At 45.3% G+C, this 20,266-nt stretch overlaps 1 protein-coding gene across 12 annotated transcripts in view; it reads left to right on the forward strand.

Annotated features, from left to right (window-relative positions):
* Nucleotides 1-2,741: 2,741 nt before the first annotated feature.
* The window catches only part of ARHGAP26 (Rho GTPase activating protein 26), a 465,415-nt gene continuing 447,890 nt past the window's right edge, over nucleotides 2,742-20,266 (forward strand). For 4 of the 12 annotated variants that reach the window (XR_009694187.1, XR_009694186.1, XR_009694188.1 and 1 more), the window contains exon 1: nucleotides 2,742-3,301. Coding sequence is in view for 9 of the 12 variants with exons in the window: in XM_061151615.1 (XP_061007598.1) it covers nucleotides 3,148-3,301 (154 nt within the window). In the remaining 3 variants the exon portion in view is untranslated. The remainder of the gene's footprint in view (nucleotides 3,302-20,266) is intronic. The other 8 variants (XM_061151617.1, XM_061151618.1, XM_061151620.1 and 5 more) reach the window with 5 other exon arrangements.

Here is a 20,266-nt window from a genome sequence, read left to right on the forward strand (position 1 = left end):
GTCATAAAAGGTGATTCAGCTTTCCTTTTGTGAGCTGGAACATTGATACTGGGGTCCTGAGGACCCTGTGAGAAAACTCAACTAGATCACATCCAGTGACCACACAGTGAAGCCTGAGCCCATCTGAAGATAAGAAGATGCTCCCGTTACCATCTCACTGCAAACACATGCAAGAGCCCAAGTCAGGATTACCCAGTCAAGTGCAGTTCAGTTCAGTTCACTTCAGTCGCTCAGTCATGTCCAACTCTTTGCGACCCCATGGACTGCATGCAGCATGCCAGGACTCCCTGTCCATCACCACCTCCTGGAGTTTACCCAAACTCATGTCCATTGAGTTGGTGATGCCATCCAACCATCTCATCCTCTGTTGTCCCCTTCTCCACCTGCTTTCAATATTTCCCAGCATCAGGATCTTTTCAAATGAGTCAGCTCTTCACATCAGGTGGCCAACGTATTGGAGTTTCAGCTTCAACATCAGTCCTTCCAATGAACACTCAGGACTGATCTCCTTTAGGATGGACTGGTTGGATCTCCTTGCAGTCCAAGGGACTCTCAAGAGTCTTCTCCAACATCACAGTTCAAAAGCATCAATTCTTCAGCGCTCAGCTTTCTTTATAGTCCAACTCTCATACCCATACATGGCTACTGGACAAACCACAGCCTTGACTAGATGGACCTGTGTTGCAAAGTAATGTCTCTGCTTTTTAATATGCTGTCTAGGTTGGTCATAACTTTCCTTCCAAGGAGTAAGTGTCTTTTAATTTCATGGCTGCAGTCACCATCTACAGTGATTTTGGAGCCCCCCAAAATAAAGCCTCTCACTGTTTCCACTGTTTCCCCATCTATTTGCCATGAAGTGATGGGACCGGATGCCATGATCTTAGTTTTCTGAATGTTGAGCTTTAAGCCAACTTTTTCACTCTTCTCTTTCACTTTCATCAAGAGGTTCTTTAGTTCTTCTTTGCTTTCCGCCATAAGGGTGGTGTCATCTGCATATCTGAGGTTATTGATATTTCTCCTGGCAATCTTGATTAACCCAGTCAAGTTCTCCCCCAAATTCTTGATCCACAGAGATTAGGAGAGAAAATACAATGATTGTAGTTGCTTTTAATCTATTAAGTTTTGGTGTCATTTGTTATGTATTACTTAAGAGCCAGAACACTTACTTTTAAGTGCTCAAGATATAGCATTAAGCAGATTTAGTTTCATGGAATTCCATTCCACATCTTTCTCATTCTTGGCAACTGAGGAACAACTATTTTCAGAGTTTTAATTATCCATCTGATAACTGTTTGGGCCTGCTATCAAGTCTAAATCTGTAGCTACAACTGGCAAACAGATCACACTCATTCATTCATTTATGCATTTAATAAATCAGTACCTCCACCTAGATGACTTCTCTAGCTCCTGAGTTAGCATCCCCTTCTCAATGTTCCCAACTTACTATGCAGGATTGCTATTGCTTGTCGCTTTTCTATCCCACTAACCTGTAGCAGACAGGTTCATTCTGTGTTATTTATCTTTGCATCTCTAGTATCTAGTCTAGTGCCTGCACATAGCAGACCTATGTAAAAACAAAAACAAAGACAACCAACCAAACAAAAAACAAAAAAGCCACACACACACACACAAAACCACCTAACTGGGGGGCTCCTCCTTCCTGGACATACGAAGAATTTATTCAAAGACAGTCCCTATCCTCTAGCACTTCACAGTTCAGCACTGGACACTGTGGGATCCAGCCTGACAGGTGCAGTTAGTGAGCTGCCTAGACTGATTACTGTGGTGGATACCCAAGGGCAATAGGGCAACATATTGCACAAAAGTGGAGAAGGACACGGGAACAGATCCATTCATTTATTCCGCAAATACTTATCAATCGCCGTAGCACATATAGCACAAGGTAAGTGCTCAATATCTGTGACTAGGTGCCAGCCACTGTTCTAGGCGTTAGGGTTGCCGCAGCGCACAAGAAAGCGGCGATGGCTTATTTCGTACTCTTGAAGCTCACAGTGTAGCAAAGGACTACAGTCAGTGGACGTAATTATGTAAAATTGTGTGAGGTGCCCATCAGGAAAACAGGCGGCTGAAATTCTTGAAAGGATGTTAGATCCTTCGGTTGGGGGCAGACGCGGGCGGGTTTTGAGCAGGAGTGGCCGTGAGGGGGCCGGACTGTAGGGGGCGGGAAGACTGCAGGCCAGAAGAGCTGGTAATTTTAAGATGCAAGTCTGTTTTGCTTGAGTGGAAGAAGGAGCTTGTGTCTAGGGGCGACGTGGTCGCTTGGTACGCTCGGGGTTCTCCTGGGGCGTGCGCGAGGGCTAAGTCGCTTCAGTCGTGCCCGACTGGGGAATGCATTTTGAGTGTAAGCACGATTGCCTCAGGCTTAGGGGAACTGCAGCCCTAAATTCCTAGATTTTTCATGTTCGGCACATCTAGGCTCCTCCGCTCCCCAGATATGCAGACGCACCGTCTCCGGCTCGGATCCCGGCAGCTGCGCGGGCCCTTGCGGCGGCGATCACCGTTGCTTCCCGGCTCGGACTCCGCAACCCACAGCAGACGGGAGGGGGCGGAGCTTGTGCTGCGGACCTAGGCGGTGGCGTGGGCCACGCCCCCCGACCTAGACCCCGCCTCTGGACCCCATTGATTGGGTTATGGTCGCGGAAGGGCCGGGCATCCTCGGAAGGCCCGTGGGTAGGGCTGAGGCGGGGTTCTGATTGGCTCGGCTGGGATTAGGTCATTGCTAGCAGGTTCGGCCAGCCCGGACGCCGGCTGGGCGGCCGAGGCTGCTGTGAGAGGGCGCTCGAAGCTGCAGGAGAGCGAACTGGAGAAGGAGGCGGGGAGGCGGCTGCTGCACTCGCTCGACTGCTGGTTCCCTTCCCGTCGCCGCTGCGGGTCCGCCGCTGCTCTTCCTGCTCCGCGGCCTCTCGGTTACACGCCGTTGGAGCAGCCGCTCTTCGTTCGCGTCCAGGCTCTGTTCAGGAGTGGTGCGCGCCCGCGGACACCGCGCTGAGAGAGAGCCGGCGCCACACCTGTGGAGCCGGCGGCCGTCGGGGGTGCCGGCCAGGGTCTCACCGCGTGCGTGCTCCCGGCTGCGGGCCGCCGGAGCCCCGGGGGAGGCGCGCCCCCCAACTGGGCGCCGCGGACACCATGGGGCTGCCCGCGCTCGAATTCAGTGACTGCTGCCTCGACAGCCCTCACTTCCGAGAGACGCTGAAGTCGCACGAAGCGGAGCTAGACAAGACCAACAAATTCATCAAGGAGCTCATCAAGGACGGGAAGTCACTCATCAGTGCGCTCAAGAGTGAGTGCCCCGGAGCCTGGTGGGGACGGTGCCCCGGGGCGGGAGGGGCCGTCGGGCGGCGCTGAGACCTAGGGGTCCCGCGCCCGGCTGGATTTCTGCCCCCGGGCGCTGAGGGACGGGCGTGGACCCTTGTCGCGAGGCGGAAAGGATACGTAAAAGGGGCGAGCTAGCAACAAGACAATGAAGGAAGAGACCCGTCACCCGGCCGTTTGCGTACCGGGGTGACTGGGAGGTGACCGAGCGCGAGTAGCGCTCTGGGGCGCCGCGGGTGGGTGTGCGCGGCACACACAGGTGTCCCAGGAGTGGGACTGGCGTGCCTGGAGCACCGTAGCATATTGGGAAGCCCCTTCGCGTCCACGACTCCGGCTTCCTTGGGGGAGAGTTGCTCACCCCTGAGTGCCCAGCCGTGGGAATGGAGCGTGCCCCGCCAAGGGGGCGCTGCCTCCCCTCAGGAAAAGGCGGGTTGTGCCTGCTTCGCTCCCTTTGCTCAAGCCTGCTCAGGGCCGCCGGGATCTCCGAGAGGTCTCCTTCCCTTCCCAGAGAAGGGCTGGATAGGGTGGTTGGTCAGCTCGCGATTCTTTGGAGCAGTGGCAGCTTGTAACCCACCAGATCTAGAATCAGGACCACGTACGTGTGCAGGTTCTGATTCTTGTGTTTAGCAGAAGGTGATAGGGGTGGGAGTACAGAATCAGAGTGTTCCTTTACTCTAAACTGTGGGCGAGGGTTTAAAAATAGAACGAACACATCCTCTCCCTCTCCCGCTCCCTCATTCTCCTTTTTTACCTCTCCCAATATCCTTGAAAACTCAAAGGTCTGGGAAGGAATGTCCTCGATCTTCGCTCAGAAAGAAGTTTAAACTTATCCTTAGAGATTTTCGAACCTTTTGTAAAACCATTTTTGCAAATTTCCCCTTGGCAGGGGAGAAATGAAATTTACATTCTGTGTATGATTTCCCTTGTCATTTGCAGAGCCAGAGAGTGTCTCCTTCTGGCCAAACGAGTGCTCTAGGGATGGATGCCTTGGATTGCTGAGCTCCTTTTTTTGGGTGCCTTTTCTGTCTACCCATTTAAGAATGATTTGGTTCATCTTTTATTTTTAAGAATCAGGAATAACATAAAGGCAGATAGTGGAATTGTCTCTGACTTGACTTTCCCTTTCTCTTTGCTGCATTTCTTAATAGGTGATATCTTTCAAATAGGAAAGCTTGTCTTGGCAGAGTGCAGCCATGGGTCTGAGAATTGTCACCAAGTCTCTTTAAAGGAGACTCAAAGTCAAGTGCCTGAGATGTCATTTTGTGAGCCTGTTGCTTCTAAAGGTGAAGAAGACAGTGGAGCCCCAGGGCAGCAAGTGGTAGTCTGTTGAGGTGAAATAAAAGTAGAACTTTGGTGTGCTGAGGCTCTTCAGAGGCAGGGTCTCTGTTGGAGGCTGTAACCTGAAGCAAATGAATAGACTCTTCTTTTGTTGATGACCAGGGCCATCCTTGGAATATGTGATCCCTAGTTTGAAGTAAGTTAGGGGCTCACTTACAGGTTGGACCCACACATTTTGTTTGAATCTCAGACTGGCTTTAATTGGGCCTCTCCTTTATTCAGCAAACATTTGGAGTGCCTGCTGTGTGCTCGATATTATTACCCTGGGCACTGAGGATGTAGTAGTGATTGTTCTCTTGTCCCTGTGGCTGTGGAGACTTACTCCATACTAGGCACTGCTTCACCCACAAATTATCTCACACATTATAACTCGTCTTACAAATGAGAAAGCAGGCGTGAAAGCATCGCTAGCTGAGAGTCGCACCGCTCTAAGAGCAGGGCTGTTTTTGAGCCCCGCAGGGTCTGGGCCAGAGATGAAGTTCCTGCTGATGTTGAGCTCTTAATTCTGCCTCATTCCTCTTGCCCAGATTGGAGCCCCTGGATCAAGAGTGTTGGAATTTGGACTTGCATTTTGTATCTTAGCCTTGAGTCTGAGGAGGATGCCTTTATGTGACTGGCTATTTATCTGCTTGCCACTATTTTTAAGGCGGGGGAAGGGGGGGTTTAAGAATTCTTTGGGTAGGAGGAAACAGTACAGGTGATAAAATTAAAGAGTTTTTTAAATTGTCTAATGAATGGACCAGCTGTATAACTTCGGGGAGAGCTAGGTGTTCTAATCTCTTAATATCCAGCTCTTTTACTAACTATACTCTTCTGCTCTTACTAGTGCTTAAACAGGTGCCACATGCCCTCTTAAAGAGGGTGGAGGTGATTATTATTTCCTGAACTTCAGGCATTGTGTTATCATTAGGTCCTTCTTGCATTGTAAATTACTATTCTAGTATGTGTGTATTCATTTTCTTTGGATCATCTTTATCACTTCTGCAAAATGTAAAGCCAGCGTTTTAAAAATATATATATGTAAAAATACATAATTATGTAAGTAACATTGGTTTAGATGTTTATAGGCTCTTCCATCTCTAAAATTTTATGGCTTTATTTTATAATTAATATGCACAGATCTTTGGGTTTAGATCTCCTTTGTGTGTTAATTTGAGGCAATAATACTGGGCTCCAGGGATTGCTGAAGTTCAGCTAGATCATTGCTCTTTATGAATGAGGAAGCTGAAGATCAGAGAGATCAGTAACCTGCCCAAGGCATCACAGCAATTAAGTGTACTTAAACAAAAGTTATCTGATTCTAGAGCCTGTGCACTTAACTGTGAAGTAGAAATGTTGTGTAGGTCTGTTTATTGAATACCCTTGAGAATCTGGTAAACAAACGAACTCATTGAAGTCTTTCCCTAGAGTTCAAACCTCTGGGCTGGACACATGGCAGATAAGCAATATAATAATTTTGCTGCATTTCAAAAACTCCTGCCTTTGGAGAAAGTTCTTGTTTGATGTGGTGACTCCCAGTCAATTTTTTCTGTGCTAATTTGTCTAGGCATTTTCTGTGAGCACTCTTTCCTTGACCTGATTAATCTGTCTCAGTCTAGAGGATTCTGTATGCTTTGGTCCTTTTTTCTTTCTGGAGAAATAATAGAGGCTGGCAACGACATTCAGATTTGTAGAATTAAGAGTTTTAGGATTTTCTGTGTTTGGTTCTTGACCTCATCACTTACTGGGCAAGTCACTAAGCCTGAGCTGGTCCTGTGTAAAATGGGAAAAGCCACTCTGACCTCCTAGGGCTGTTGTGAGCACGAAATGAAACAGTGCATGTAAAGAAAGCACTTAGCCTGGAGCCTGGCGTGTAGTGCTGCTTAGTTAATGGTAGCTATTATTATCTTCCAGAACGTCAAGACTCAGAGCAAGAGTCACTAAGAGCAGAAGTGTCTGCACAAGTGCGCTGAACTTCATTTCTGTCTGTCTCATGGACTTGATGGCAAACCAACTGTGATTTCATAGAACTGAAAGTGAATTAGGCTGTTGGTTTTGAGAGGTGGTTTTCAGGAACTGTTTTCTTTCCACCTTCAGAGTTGGTTTATGGACTTGTTCCTGGGGATATGCCCCTTTCAATTTGACTTCTTTCTAAGATAGAGTGAATTCTATTACTTTAATAGTCATAGGTGGGAGGGGTGGGGCAGGAATTCGCATTTTAGAATATCAACTTTATTGAGATATAATCTGTTCACCCTCTTAAAGCATCCAGTTCAGTGGTTCTTAGTACATCCACAGAGCTGTGCAGCTGTCGCCACAGTCAATCTTAGAACATTTTTCATCACCTCCAAAAGAAATTCCATTCCCATAAACAGTCATCCCCCACCATTTTCTCCCAAGTCCTCCCTCCCCATTCTCATGCCCTCCAAACCTAGTCAAGCACTGATGTATTTTCTGTCTCTATTGATTTTCCTATTCTGGATATCAGAAGTGTAATTTTAATAGTTTTCTCTTAGATGGTGGTGGGCAACTTGAGGCACTGAGTTCTTGATTGGAATTTCAGGTGGGAAACTTTGAACCATAAGCTGCTCTCCTACATTGGGGTTTAAGTAGGGGTGAGGTCCCAGAGACTGAGTTGTGTCCTAGGGGAAAACCCAGTTGTCTCATGAGATGGAAAGATGGATTCATTTTAGTTCCTGGCACTTTCAAGGATACAGAAAGTGAAAGTGCTAGTAGCTCAGTTGTGTCTGACTCTGTGACCCCATGGACTAGCCTGCTAGGCTCCTCTGTCCATGGAATTCTCCAGGCAAGAATACTGGAGCTGGTTGCCATTTCCTTCTCCAGGGGATCGTCCCAATCCAGGGATTGAACCTGAGTCTCCTGCGTTGCAGGTGGATTTTTTTTTATCATCTGAGCCACCAGGGAAGAGATTACCAAAACTAGAACAACAATCCAACCCCTTCTGTCAGTCACCTTTCAGTCAAGTTGGGGCAGAGAGTGTGATACTGAATAAAGCCTTCCTCTGGGATTGATATCTTGTTGGGTGACACTTTTTAAAAAATTTTTTTTTTAGTAAAGTGAAATGAGTGTATCTGTGTTTCTCTAGTTCAGCCTGTAGTTTTCGTGAGACTTTTTGGGTATGATATGCCTTTATCAATGTGTTCTCAGAGGTTAGTAATTCTGACCTGCATCACATTTCCAAGGCAATCGCAGTGAATTTTAACAGAAATAAATGAATAAGAATGCCAGTAAAAAACACAACAGTAAATTTTAGCTGCTATGTATTTGTCTGTCAATATCAAATCTTAAGTTCAAGGGACATTTATCTTTTAACAGAAATAAGAGTTGTAGAAATCTGTCACCATAACTGTATATGAACAAAGCAAAATGCTGTATTTTGGAACTTGAACCGAGTGGAGAGATGGATAAAAAGTCTGATTTACTTAAGTGAGGTCATACTTAAAAGGATTTTTGCTAAGGCATGAAGAAAGAACATTTAGATAGTGCGTTACTTAAGGGGGGAAAAAAAAAAGAATGAGATTTAAATAGTTTTGATAATATTTGCTAGAGGGCATTCATGAGGCTCAGTGGGGCCCTGACCTCATATTATGGGGGGGAAAAAAAGTAAAATTTATCTCATGTCTACATTCTTAAATAATGCAAGCTGTCATTAATTGCCATAGTCTAAATATCCAGTCTGATAGATGTGTTCTAGAAGGAGCATGAAAAGAAAGTGAAAGTTGCTCAGTCGTGTCCAATTCTATGCGTACTCCAGGCCAGAATACTGGAGTGGGTAGCCATTCCCTTCTCCAGTGGATCTTCCCAACCCAGGGATGGAACCCAGGTCTCCCATGTTGCAGGTGGATTCTTTACCAGCTGAGCCACAAGGGATGCCCAGAAGAAGCATATATGTCTTCAATGTATTGAAAATTGTTTCTAATCCTTGGTTTGTAACTGCTCTTCTGCATTTCACAATTATCTGGATTTGGAACATTAGTAATACTAACTGAAAAATTGATGCTTTTGAACTGTGGTGTTGAAGACTCTTGAGAGTCCCTTGGACTACAAGGAGATCCAACCAGTCCATCCTAAAGTAGATCAGTCCTGAATATTCATTGGAAGGACTGATGCTGAAGCTGAAACTCCAATACTTTGGCTACCTCATGCGAAGAGTTGACTCATTGGAAAAGACCCTGATGCTAGGAGGGATTGGGGGCAGGAGGAGAAGGGGACGACAGAGGATGAGATGGCTGGATGGCATCACAGACTCGATGGGCATGAGTTTGAGTAAACTCTGGGAGTTGGTGATAGACAGGGAGGCATGGCGTGCTGCGATTCTTGGGGTCGCAAAGAGTCGAACACGACTGAGCTACTGAACTGAACTGAATACTAGAGGGCATTCTCTTTATAGAAGTCCTTCCACAGGATGCCTTCCAAGAATACATTGGATGTGGCTCTGGCCCCTTTATGTAGATGGGGAACATATCTCAGCATTAAGTTCATTTAAGAAGTGAACTCTGCAGAATTAACTTGGAACTGGTAATGTGCAGGCTGAGGAGACCCAGACCTGGGGCGCATAGTACAATTCAGAGAGCCAGGCCTCTGTTATCAGGCAGACTTGATGTTCAGTCAAGCTCTAGCACATACACGCTGTTAAGACTTTGGGAGCACTGTCAGTTTTCTCAGCAAACAAGCAAACAGAAAACCTGGAACCTTGCCAGCAGCTCTTGTTTTCGAAACACTCACCAAGGGCCCGGCCCTATGCTAAGTGCACACATTGTCTCATGAGTCCTTTACCCTGTCCTGCGAGGTGAATACTCTTATTCACCTGCATTTTGCAGTTAGGGTAACTTGTCTCAGGTCACAGAGCTAGGAAGTTGTGCAGGCAAGTTTTGAACTTGGCAGCGGACTGCAGGGCTTCTCTTAAACATGACCCATCAGTGCCTCAGTGAACACTTTGGCAGTGAAGATACAAATTCCTCAGAGAGCTAGACGCTAGAAAGGAGAAATGTGCAGCAGGTGTTAGATTAAGTGAGAATATTGTGCCCATTGTTTTTCAGTCTCTGAGTCCTGGTTGCAAAGAATAGCTAAGATTTGTATTGTGCTCTGAAGTTTTGTGTTCTCATCTTCGTAGGATTAAAGAGCCATTGTAGGCTAGTGAGGCATAAGTAAGGGTGTCTGACTACTTGGCTTTTTGAAGCAGTAGAGTTGCTCTTTGGGGGTAGCACTGATTATCAGTGAGTTTCTCTCTTCTTTTTAATGTTGTTTAGAAAATGCATACTTTTTTTTTTTTTAACATTTTTCAGTTGAAATATTAAAAAATTGAGATATAATTGACACAGAACATTTTTTAGTGTTAGATGTACAATGTCATGATTTGCTATTTTGTATATATTATGAAATGGTCGCCACAGTATGTCTAGTTAACATCCATCACCATACATCTATTATGAATTTTTTTTTCTTGTGATGAGAACTTTTAAGATCTATTCTCTTAGCAGCTTTCAAATGATAGTACTATTAACTATAGTCACCATGCTATGCATCACATTCCATGACTTATTTATTTTGTAGATGAAAGTTATTCTGTTTTAACTGGGTAGTAAAGCATTGAACTTGGAGGCTAAAAGCTTGTTCCTGGGTCTGATTTGTTAAGATAAATAGTTCGTCCTTTTTGCTCATTAAAACAAGAGTGGAAAAAAAATCAAGAGTTGTGTGCTTAAAACACGTCACTCTTTTGTACTTCTTTAGGGTTTGATGTAGGTTTTTGCAGTAGTGAGATGAGTTCTTCGTTAATAGTAAAAACTCCCAAAGGCTCTTCAGTGCCAACGTGCTTTGTTTAGGACTAATTATATTACTTAACAAATCCTAAAGGATCAAATGCATATGGAGTTAGGTAACAAAAAGTTTTTTTCTCAGCTCTGTTGCTTTGCTTTAGCACCTTTCGAATAAAAGAAGAAAAAGCATTTCCTAATTATTTGTAAATGGTGGTAATTTGCAATACTGACATTTGGAATATTACTCATGCAAATATAAACATCTGCAAATTATATCCAAACAAGATTTTGTAGTTTTTATGTAACACTGACTTTAAAAAAAAGTCCTTCCACTTTAATCCAGTTATTCAGTTCTGGATTGGACTGAATAAATTGCATCTATAATCTGTATAAGATTTCCCACGTGGCTCAGTGTAAAGAATCCGCCTTCAGTGCAGGAGACATAGGTTTGATCGCTGGGTCGGGAAGATCCTCTGGAGAAGGAAATGGCAACTCACTCCAGTATTCTTGCCTGGGAAATCTCATGGACAGAGGGGTATAGTCATTGGGGTCGCAAAAGAATTGGACACCACTCAACGACTAAACAACAACCATAATCACTAGCACTCAGCCCACTGATTTGAGGCTCAAGTTTCCCCTTCCCTTCTTTTAAAAAAATATGATTAATAGACTTTATTTTTTAGAGCAGTTTCAGGTTTACAGAAATATTGAGTGGGAAGTATAGAAAGTTCCTTTATAGCCTCTCACACCCATTTCTCTCAGATAGTACATTTGTTCCAATAATGACATAGTGTTGTAACTCAAGTCCATAGTTTACATAAGGGTTCATTCTTTGTGTTGTATATTCTATGAGTTTTGACAAATGTATTGACCTTAACAGTATCATGCAGGAATAGTTTCAGCCTGTGAAATACATGTCTTTGTATGGACATATGTTTTCATTTCTTATTTAATTTCCCACCTTAGAGTAGAATTACTAGGTTGTATAGATAAACTTAAGTTTAATTTTGTAAAAGCCTGCCAAACTCTATTCTGCAGCAGAAGCATCCTTTTAAATTCCCCTCAGCATCATCCAAGGGTTCCAGTCTCTCCACATTATCACCAATACCTGCTATTGTCTGTCTCTTTGATTGTAGCCGTCCCAGTGGATGGGAAGTGGTACCTCTTGGTTTTACTTCGCATTTCTGTGATACTTACAATGCTGAGCATGTTTTCCTAAGCTCATTGGCCACTGGTGCATTTTCTTTGCTGAAGTGTCTGTTCAGATCTTTTAGATGGGCACTGTTTACATTTCGGATTGTATTTTAATCCTTTTGTGTGTACATGCTCAGTTTCTAAGTTGTATCTGACTGTGACCCTGTGGACCATAGCCCGCCAGGCTCCTCCATCCTATGGGATTTCCCAGGCAAGAATACTGGAGTGAGTTGCCATTTCCTTCTCCAGGGGATCTTCCTGACCCTAGGATCAAACCTGCATCTCCTGCCTTGCATTCTTTACCACTGAGCCACCTGGGAAGCCATTAATTCTTTTACTTTTTCTGTAAAACTTTTGATGAGTAAGTGAACACCATGGGGTATACTTTATTTGTCCTCATTTGGGGACTTTTTGCTTCTACTTGCTTCAACCTCAAATGCACTTGACTGACCAGTTTCACATCCCAGGGCTTGAAAGGTGATTCTGACAAGGCCGTGGTTCAGATTTCTGCTCTAGTTAGGCCAGTCAGCGTCCCTCTGGGCAGAGGCCCCAGGCTGAACTTCCTAATGCTGGCCAGTGTAAGCTAATGATCGCAAACCCCATGAATTGACAAAATGAGAATGGGTCAGGGAGAAGCTGTTGTCACCATGGAGCTATTGGGGAAAGCAGTTCATGAAGGTGACTTTGCTACCCTGTCTAGGCCATTGCATTTTTAAAAGTTAGTCAAAGGAGAGATGCCAGTACGAAGCTAAGTGTCATACATTTCTGACTGACTCAAGTTTTAATTTTTAAAATTATAACCCAGTATGTTTTAAATTATATATCTTAGGCCATCAGAGGAAAACTTTCATTCAACAAATACGGAGTCTTGCTTTGCTCTTACCATATCATCCAAGGCCTGGCCTCGAGTAAGGGCTTTTAAGGTTGTGGTAACAGATGCAGAAGTTGTGAGGTGAGAGGAATTATGGGGTGTCCGAGGGCTCGCAGGGAGGCCTGTGTAGCTGGAGCAGAGCAATGGCAGATGCACAAGGAGAGAGGCTAGGAGCCAAGTCCTCGAGGTCTTGACTCCCAGAGGGACTTTGAGTTTCATTCTGAGTGTGATGAAAAGTCAGGAGAAGGTTGTGATATCATCCTTCTTGTGCTTTAAGAGATTATGGGGAGCACTGTGTAGAGAATAATTTAGTGGGGCAAGAATGGAGGCAAAGAGAGCAGTTAGGAGGCTGAATAATAGGTGAGGTAAGAGGCAGTGGCACCTTTGGCTAGGGGGCAGCGTTGGAGATATAGGTCAGATCCTGGGTGTTTTTGGAAGTAGCGCCCACAAGATCTACTATTTGATTGGATTTAGGCTTTGAGACTACTGAACGACTTCACTTTCACTTTTTACTTTCATGCATTGGAGAAGGAAATGGCAACCCACTCCAGTGTTCTTGCCTGGAAAATCCCAGGGAGGGGGAGCCTGGTGGGCTGCCGTCTGTGGGGTCGCACAGAGTCGGACACGACTGAAGTGACTTAGCAGCAGCAGCAGCAATAGGCTTTGAGACTAAAAATCAAGAATGATTCAAATGTTTTTAGCTAGAGCCGTTATGTGAATGATGGTGCTATTTTCTGAAATAAGGATGCCTTGGGAAGGATTAGGTTTGGGGGAAGATGAACAGTGTAAATGGGTGACCTAATCTTATAGTGCAAAGACAAAAAATTACACACTTCATGAATACACTCATGAAAGAATGACAGAGTGTGGAACTATATAGAGTAAAGCACCCCCTTGCCTGAGTTAACCACTGATGTACTTTTTTTCTCGTCCTTTTTCTGTGCATATTTGTTGTTTTCATAAGTGGAATTATAGGGTATGAATTAGTCTGTGTTTTTCTTTTCTGGTTGATATTATGTTTTAGAGGTCTTCCATGTCAGTATACATATACAGTGTATTCTTCTTAACACCTGCAGAGAGCGCTGCTATGTGGCGACACCATGGCTGATTTACGCCTTCTCCTGTTGAGGGATATTTGGATTGCCTCAGTTTTCACTATCAGAGAAAGTGCTACAGTGATGGTTTGCACACTTTCCTTTCTGTGTGGGTCCTAGTAGTTCCAGGGGGGTAGACTCCTTAAAGCGGAATTATTGCCAGCTCCCATCTTTTTTTTTTTTTTTTTTTTTTTAACAAACTCCTTGACATTGACTCTTTAGGTCTTTGGCATCTCTGTCTAGTTGGTGTTTATCTGGCACTGTTTGAAGTGTGTTGTCAGATTCTTTCTGAAGCTTAATGTTTTGCTTTAATTGGAAGTGTCCTTAACTGGACAAGTTCTTCTTTTAGGCGCTGGCATGTATTCTGAAGGAACCAGGGGCTAGAAGAGAGAGAGAGAGATTACAGTTAATTGGCTATGTCCTAATTAATGTTGGACCTGTCTGATATCCTTTCTGAGCTCTAAGTTCGTACAGATAAAATGGGACATGGGATGTGGCTTTGCCCATATCTAATAGGCTGTTCCAACCTCAAATTTCAGAGAAATCACATTTGTTAGGGTGAGGGAAATAGCCTTAGTGGCCAGAGGAATATTTACAAATTAGAGTCACTGGAGTTTACACATTTTGTAAAAACCCAGAGTGGAGAAAGAGAGGAAATAGTAAGGAAAACAGCTTGGTAGTGTGGGCCAGAAGCTGTCATGGCATGTTTATATCTGGCTCATTTCACCTTGGTTGGAAGGCATAGAATGCTGCAGAGGGTGAGCTTGGAGACTTGGGCAGTGCTTACTATATTTAGAAAGAGGAGATTCCTGGGGTTGGAGGGGTGTGTGTGTGTGTGTGTGTGTGTGTGTGTGTGTGTGTGTTTTCTTTGCCAGATGGATAAAGGATTGAGGGGCTTGGGAATTCTGGATCAAACCTGGCTAACTGGCTGGCTTCCTTTGGCCAAGCCAGTAGCTACGGTTTGATTCCTGCTGCTGCCACACAGGAAAAGCCAAAATAAACCCCATTTTACATGGTTTGTAAAGACACCACAGGTTGGTTTCAGAGCTCATCTGATCTTGCTGTCAGATGTGCTTTTAAGTTTATTCCAGGCTGACTTGAACACTTTGAAAAGATGAAGTGGCTTCTCCTGTGAGACTTTAGGTAGGTTTCCAGGTAGATGGAGTTGAACTTGAGGCTGTTTCTGTGCCACAGAGACTGTCAAGCAGATTGAGCTCGAAGCATAACAGATTCCTGACTGTATCTTGTTATTACACCGGTGGGTCAAGTGTGGAAGATGATTATTGGGCAAGTGAGAGGAAATGAAAGAGGCATTTTTACTTTAATTCATACCTATGTTTCTTTTTAAAAAGTTTATGTCAGTAAGTAATACCTGTAAAATAGTACACAATTTAGAAGGGACAGGAAGAAATGCAAGCATCCTTAAATGCCTCCTGTCTCCAGATTCCTGGTTCTTCTACTGGAGGCAGCATTTCACCCATTCTTGAGTATTTTTCAGATATAATTTATGCATGTGCTAGCAAATACATATTTATATATTTCTCCGGTAGCAAGCCATATGCACTGTTTTGCATATATTTGCATTTGTACTATTTTAATGGATTTTGAATATTATTCAACTTTGGTACATATAGAGCAAATTCATTTTTAGCATTGCATTGTATGGCACTGTATGGACATAATTTATTTAATCAGGCTTCCCAGGTGGCTCAACCGGTAAAGACTCTGCCTGCAGTGCAGGAGATTTGGGTTCGATTCCTGGCTCAGGATGTTCCCCTGGAGAAGGAAATGGCAACCTACTCCAGTATTCTTGCCTGGGATATCCCATGGACAGTGGAGCCTGGTGGGCTATAGTCCATGGGGTTGCAAGAGTCACACGTGACTTAGCGACTAAACCACCACCAAATAATAGACATTTAGATAATTTCCAACTTTTTGCCATTATAAGCAATGCTGCTGTGAACCTCCTGGTACCACCTGTCCTGGGCAGATGAGTGAGTAGATCTGTAGGGTGAATTCTGGCAATGGAACTGCTGGGCCAGAGGGTACGTACACTTTTCATTTCAATGGATATCTCATAGGAGTGCTTCTGAAGAGTTCTGAGTGAACTGAATTTTATAAATCACATTTTTGGAGTGGAAGGGAAATTCATCATTTGTTCTATCATAGAGTGGCGCCTGCAATAAAGCAATCCTTAGAGTTATGTCCATTTCCTACTCCTTAGTTTGTGTGTAGTTCATTCTGGGATCAGAAGAGACAACAAAATTGTTACCTAAAATGAGCCAGAGCTGGACTGGTGATCATTTGCATGTGGGGCCCCCGGAGAGCTTGTCTGTGCTTCTGGTGAGGGTGCTGTTGAGTTGTATCTTGGTGCAGTGTGTGCTTTACTTTGGAAGTTTGTCAGGTGTGAAGGAGGGCAGGCTCCCACCTCTGTTGACTGGAGACTTTTATTCTGAGCCAGTAGGCACAGCTTGTCTGTCTGTGAAGCTTCTCTGGGAAGTGGCAAGGGAGCTGGGCATTTTCTTCTGACCGCTCTCTTCTGCTGCCTCTTCAGCAGAGCTTGGCACATGCCCTGAGGAGGGCATGTGTTGTCTGTGGTGTCTCTTTCAGTGCCCAGGACCACTCACATTGGGTGGAAGGCTCCTGGTAGTGGGGTTCTGGGACGGGGTGGGCACAGTCCTTGCTCTGGGTGCTCGGCGTCTTCAGGAGGCCAGGGAAGCACAGACCGTCCACAGTACGGTGACTCCTGGCAGGTTAAGAGGATCTCTGGGGAGCTAGCAGAGGACTTGGGGAGAGGCAAGTCCAGGGAGGCAGTGTTCCCAACTGTCAGTCTTCTAAAATCGCCTAGGTCATTTCTGCCCCACCTTACCACAGTTTATTTACTTTGAAAAAGTCTACTCATTAAAAATTACATTTATTTCAGAAGGGAACTTTAGCGTTCTGAAATCATGGGTTTGATGTCTGGTTAGTAATATTTTTTCCTAGAGTATCTTCAAGTGGTCATTAATTCATAATCAGTACTTTGAAAAGTATTTGCTGTTGTATGATCTGAAATAGAACTATATTTTATCAGTGGTTTGAGCTTCCCTCTGCTTCGCGCTGTCCCGAAGCAGCCGTGTGTCAGAGAACAGACACCGTGTGGCCCTGTGCCGGGAGGGGAGGGAGGGGCAGAGCTGTGCTTCTCAGACTCAGGGGCTGGTGTCGGGGTGGGTGGCAGTGTGCCACGGGGATGCAGAGAAGTGGCAGGGAGTGCACTTCTTGAAAATCTGTTTTACTCCGTGGAATCATTATTTGAATATTCAAACAAACACCCATAAATTATGGAAGAGAAATCAAGATACCATGGCACTTTTCACGGAAGACCTGCCGGTGTGACTGAAGAGGAGAGCAGAGGGAGGGGGTGCAGGGGTGTCCCCGGCTGAACTGTGCACGACCGGAGACGAGCTGCAGTGTGTGGTGGGGGACACGGGGCTAAGTGTCCTTGCTGAGTTATTTCCATGGGACCTACAGGTGGAGACACCTGCCAGGTGGAGGGAAAAACAGGCCAGGGGCCCCAGAGAGAGGGGGGGGTACTGCTATGGGTTTGGGTCTCACCAGGTGCTATTAGAGGCCCAAGCAGTCCATCGAAATCACTGGGAGTCTGAGACTCACCCCAGAGATTCTAACGTAATTTGTCTGGGTTGTAACTTGTGCCTGGGGAATTTTAAAAGTGCCCCAGGTACTGCTAATGTGCAGCACAGTTGGAGAACTACTGGCATGGAGTGAGAGGAGAGTGGAGGCCGAAATTGTGGGCAGTATCAGCATTCGGCAGAAGAGGTGGGTGGAATAGGGATGGAGAGATTTGTTCTGATTAAGTATGAGGTGTGTCTTCCTGGGCAGTGTGGGCGAGGGCTTGCCTAAAGCCTTTGAAACCAGAGAAAGCAGTTTAAGTATGAGGGTGATACATATCCACCATCCAGTATTATTGTGAGGAGTAAATGAGATTATCATAGGTATCGTGACTAACGGGGTGAGCAGGCCCATGGTAAGTCCTCTGTAATTGGAATGTCACTACTGTCATTTCTAGTTTTGTCTCTGGAAGGAGCCGTTAGAGCAGGTCAAGGAATGATGGGGAATTGGCTCCAAAGGGTACAGGTTCTCCCGCTTCAGAACATCTCAGCATGTGGCTCCACGCCTGGGATCAAATTGTCCCGTGAGCCTGGGGAGGCCGGGAAGCTCCTGAAGGGAAACTTTCTGCTCATACCCAGTCACAGGGCACACATTTACCCACAGTGAGTCCTGTCAGGGTTAAAGTCATTTGGGATCAGAGCCTGTGATTATATTGCATGTTTTTTGTTTAAAAACCTAGAAGAAGCATAATGAGCTGACTGAGCTGTTGTTGCACTGCTAGTGGGGGGAACTCTGTCTCTGGGAGAGACGCAGAGGGACTGGCTGATGGCTCTGGAGGAAGAGGTTGTGCACCAAACCCAGAGAGGACTGGGGTGCCTCAAAGGTGCCTTTGGATAACTCAGTTCTGGCAACAGCTCCTCCTTATCTCTTTTCTGATCTCAGTGGGTTCTCAGCCTCCTAGGAAGGACTGGGTGACAGAGCAGACAACAGCTACTGCTGCTGGGGCCCTGGGGTGTTGACCCATGCAGCTTTCCCCTTGTGATTTGCTTCTTAAGAAATTCTGTAGGCTGCTCTTCCAAAGACAGGGAAGGGGGTTTGCATTTGTATCTGACTGGTACCTTGAGATGTTGACACAAATCCTGCCCTGGGCCGGTACCCAGCAGAGCATCAGCCTCATGACTCTGACTGTGGGCAGTGCGGAGATCAGGCAGGCCCTGGGGATGGGCACCTTGGCATCTGCAGCCTCGTCCAGCCCCAGCCACACCCGGAGGTGTCTGGCCTGCTGGCCAGGCCTTGGAAGCCACAGATGACTTTGCTTGCTGCCTTTTCCCAACCCTCTGACCGAAGCCACCCTGAGCTCACTGTGCAAGGTTAGCAAACCACTGTATTGTCAGCTCTGTGTAGAGCAACAAGATGGTTCTCTCTCTGGAAAGAAATTCTGTTTCTCTCTATATAGCCAGCATGTTTGAAATCAGTTCCCCAGCGGAAAGCTCTGCTCCAGTGCTTAGAAAATTGGAGTGGAACTGAGCTTTTGGCCCCCGTATCTTTTGGGTTCTGTCTTTGGCTTGCTTTCCTGTCCCCTGTCTATTCTGGCTGGCATCACATCATGCTGTGATGAAAAGAGAATCCCAGCAGGGCTTGGGATTTTGCACTTGAGGTGCAGAGTTCAAGCGTGAAGATGGTTATCAGCCGACAAGAACCTATATTTGGCTTGTTTTCACAAGTCGTAGATTTGAATATTGGGGTCTCATCTTCTCCCCCTCCCCTCTAATCTGGAGAACTGAGCCCCTTAAAAAGAAGGTTGAAATGTTTTTTGGTGGTTATCTTAAATGAGAGACTTGTGAAATGTTATGGAGGAGAAGGATGACTCATGTTTCTTACTGTGACACCTCAAGCAGTCAGATCACTGAGCTCCTCAAATGTGTTGGCATGGAGTTAAGCAATGGTGGGCAGAGACCTTGGAGGTCCTGCCTTAGGATTTTTTTAAAGTAACTTAATGAGATGTAGTTCACATACCACACAGTTCACTCATTTATAATGTACAGTTCATGACTTTAAGTATGTTCACAGAATTTTTCACCCATCTCCACAAGTAATTTTAGAATATGTTTGGTGTTCATCCTCAAAAGAAATCCTGCACTCCTTCGGCAGCATCCCCATCTCCCCAGCTCTAGTCAGCCACTTAAGATTTTAACCCAGGGCCCAAAGTGTGGTGCTCACCTGTCTGCTTTGTCCTTAGATCGTTTTAAACTATAGATCTGTTTCCTTTAAGGAAATGGCAACCCACTCCAGTGTTCTTGCCTAGAGAATCCTGTGGACAGAGGAGCCTGGTGGGCTGCTGTCCATAGGTTCGCACAGAGTCGGACATGACTGAAGTGACTTTGCGTCCATGCATGCATTGGAGAAGGAAATGGCAACCCACTCCAATATTCTTGCCTGGAGAATCCCAGGGACAGAGGAGCTTGGTGGGCTGCCGTCTATGGGATCACACAGAGTTGGACATAACTGAAGCGACTTAGCAGCAGCAGCAGCAGCAGCTGTTTCCTTTGGTGCATCCAGATAATTTGCACTTCTCCAGAATGCTACAGTTTCAGCACCAAGGTGTTTGGATCTGGAACTCAGTTTTTCTGTATTCTGTTCACCCCCTGACAAATGTGCTAGTGTGGCAGGGACTAATTCACACTCATCCCTGAGTGCATGTACATCTCTCGTTAGGACTTCTTTCATCCTGTGTTTCTCTGTTTTGATCTTGCTTTGGAGAGGGTAATCTGGTGTAAGTTGGGAGGAATACCCAATATCCAGTAGGTAGATGCCTTGTTTTGAGCAGAAGAGAAGAACATTTATTTCTAGAGTGGGAAAGATTTCAGTGATACACTGATTTGGATAGTCACATTTGGAAGGTTTTAGCTTTATTTTAGGAATGTTGGTAAAGAAGTAAGTTTCCTGTGCTAAAATGATGGTGTCTAAGGTCTTAACATGAAAGTCCTTCTTCCCTACAAAAGACCTTGCATTGTTCTAGGAAATGCCAGCCGAGATGTAGATAACACATTTTCTATGTCTGTTTGTGTTCT

Source organism: Dama dama, chromosome 9 (assembly GCF_033118175.1).
Source record: "Dama dama isolate Ldn47 chromosome 9, ASM3311817v1, whole genome shotgun sequence".
Classification (NCBI taxonomy): Eukaryota; Metazoa; Chordata; class Mammalia; order Artiodactyla; family Cervidae; genus Dama; species Dama dama.